At 37.2% G+C, this 2341-nt stretch overlaps 1 protein-coding gene across 1 annotated transcript; it reads left to right on the top strand.

The window, feature by feature from the left end:
• On the top strand, positions 206-1989 carry LOC104719707 (uncharacterized F-box/LRR-repeat protein C02F5.7-like). The gene has a single exon (XM_010437671.2). The coding sequence runs from the start codon at positions 378-380 to the stop codon at positions 1848-1850; it is 1473 nt and encodes a 490-aa protein (XP_010435973.1). The 5' UTR covers positions 206-377; the 3' UTR covers positions 1851-1989.

The raw sequence follows: 2341 nt of genomic DNA, 5'->3' as shown, positions 1-2341 counted from the left end.
GCACTATCAGATTTTCAAATACATAATAAGAGATTAAACCAAAAGAAAGTTAAATATGCTAACGTTAAAGAAAAAAACCTAACTAAATGCTAGATTGAAAACTTTACGTTATTATAAATCTCCTTTTTTGTTAAAATATAAATGTGATTATAAATATATTAAAAATTTAATGCTATTAAATGTAAGAATTTTTTCATACGACACAAACACAACTCAACTTATCAAATTCTTTTTTCTTTTTGCCGTCTCTTGCGTGACTCAAGAATCAAACAACAACACAAGTGTCAAGAAGACAAGAACCAAAGCCACGAAGAAGAAGAAGAAGAAAAGTCTCATCGTCTTCTTCTTTCAATTCAGATTTCTCCAAGAAAAAATGGATGAAGTTTTTATTCGATGAGATTCTCGGCGAGATATTTACAAGACTGCCATCGTCTTCTTCCGCTTTCTCATCGTTACCTTCTTTCGAATCGGTTCCTCTTGTCTCAAAGCGATGGCTCCGTCTCTACAGAGCAACAAAGACTTCCATGTCTTTACAATTCAGTCCACACGACGGTTCTGTGATTACCCTTTTGCCCTCTATCCTCCGTAACCATCCTTCTCTCTCTTCCCTCTCTCTCTGCTTCCCTGTCACCATCAAAACCACAATCACTAACCCAATTTGTTCTTATGATGAGTATCACACGAGTTTCAACGATGAGCTCATCTCAATCATATCTTCTTGCTGCTTCAACCTCAGAGGTTTCAGTTTCTTGTTCGGTCCGATCTCTTCATCATCTTTGCTTCCTCTCTCTACTTCTTTATCTCTCACTTCTCTCTCCATCAAACTTTGGAAACAACAGAACTCTGATTTCACCTGGATTGCTCTGTTTTCATCTCTCAAGGAGTTATCAATCGATGTTCACACCAGAGATCCTTCAGCTTCCGGGTCTAATACCAACCCGGAAGTTGTAGAATTGGGTTTGGAATCGGTTTCTTTATCCGGAATCCAGTCTGATGATGATGGAGTTAACTGGTTATGGAAGAGTTGCAGAAAGTTAAAGAAACTGAAACTGAAACGTTGCGGAAGCATTGGAGAAACAGAGTTTTTAGGTTTGTGTTTGATGAATATGGAAGAGATTGAGTTAATAACGTGTAGGAGTGTGGTTGATGTGGTCTTGCTGAAAGTTACAGAGATTTGTGAGTCTTTGAAGTCTCTGTTGATACATGATGGTGGAAGCAAAGATGGGTTGGTTCACTTCATGAACAATGCTAGGTGTTATGATACTTTGGAAAGACTCGATTTGCGTCTACCGATGGATTTGACCGATGATCATCTCGTCTCTCTCGCTGATAATTTCAAGTCTCTGTCTAGTATTAGGCTTACAAGCGGCACTTTTGTGTCTGGTTTGAGTCTAAAGATGTTGGCTTTAAGCTTTAGCTCGAGTCTTGAAGAGCTTTCATTGCTTAGCTGCAACGCGATTGAACGAGAGCGTGGTTTGTTGGCGACGTTAGGACAGCATTTGAGAAGGTTGAGGAAACTAGATCTGACTCGGAACGAGTGGTTGCTCGACAAAGAAGTTGTTTCGATGCTAGCTTCTTGCAATGGTTTGGTTGAGTTGAATCTGAGAGATTGTAAGCATTTGACAGATGCGGTGTTGGTTGCTTTGAACAAACACGGTGTGAAGTTGAAGACTTTAGACATCGTAGGTTGTCGGTTGATGGAGCCTGGTGATGTGGAGGCTTTTGTGATGAACTCGTCACAATGGTTGAAGAAGCTTGTGGTTGAAAAGAACCAGATTACAGAGGCTACACTCAACTTGGCTGCGAGTAAGTTAATTGAAACTGTTGTGTTCCCTTCTCTTGTTTGGTAGTCTCAGTTGGATTGGTGTTTCAATAAAGGAAAGGCCCAATGATTAAGTTATCGTCTTTATGGAATAATGCAAAAGGAAAGTTGTAATAAACTCTTATGGAATTTGCAAAAGGAAAATAATTTATTTGTGTTTTACAATATTTTAAAACCCGTTTTTATAAGCATACGATTTGATAATACAAAAATACAAAAACTGTATACAAAGTCGAGTTCCTAAACTAAAATTATATGTGAGGGTCTGTCCAAAGGCTTTATAAGATTGATTTTGAATTTAACAAAAGGCAAATGATTCTCTTAAATTTTAGAACGAAGCTCTTTGATTTTTGTATCTCTGTAAGCAGTTGTAACTACTCAAATTTGGGCTCTATGATTATATTGGGATTTTGGCCATGAAGAAAGATAAGTTCAAACCAATATATACTAGAATTTGAATTTTACAGGCTACATTTTATATACTTTTCTCGTAGAAAAGATATATAATTCAAAGTTAAT

Source organism: Camelina sativa, chromosome 10 (genome assembly GCF_000633955.1).
Source record: "Camelina sativa cultivar DH55 chromosome 10, Cs, whole genome shotgun sequence".
In the NCBI taxonomy this organism is placed as follows: domain Eukaryota; kingdom Viridiplantae; phylum Streptophyta; class Magnoliopsida; order Brassicales; family Brassicaceae; genus Camelina; species Camelina sativa.
This window is presented reverse-complemented; position numbering and strand designations above follow the sequence as displayed.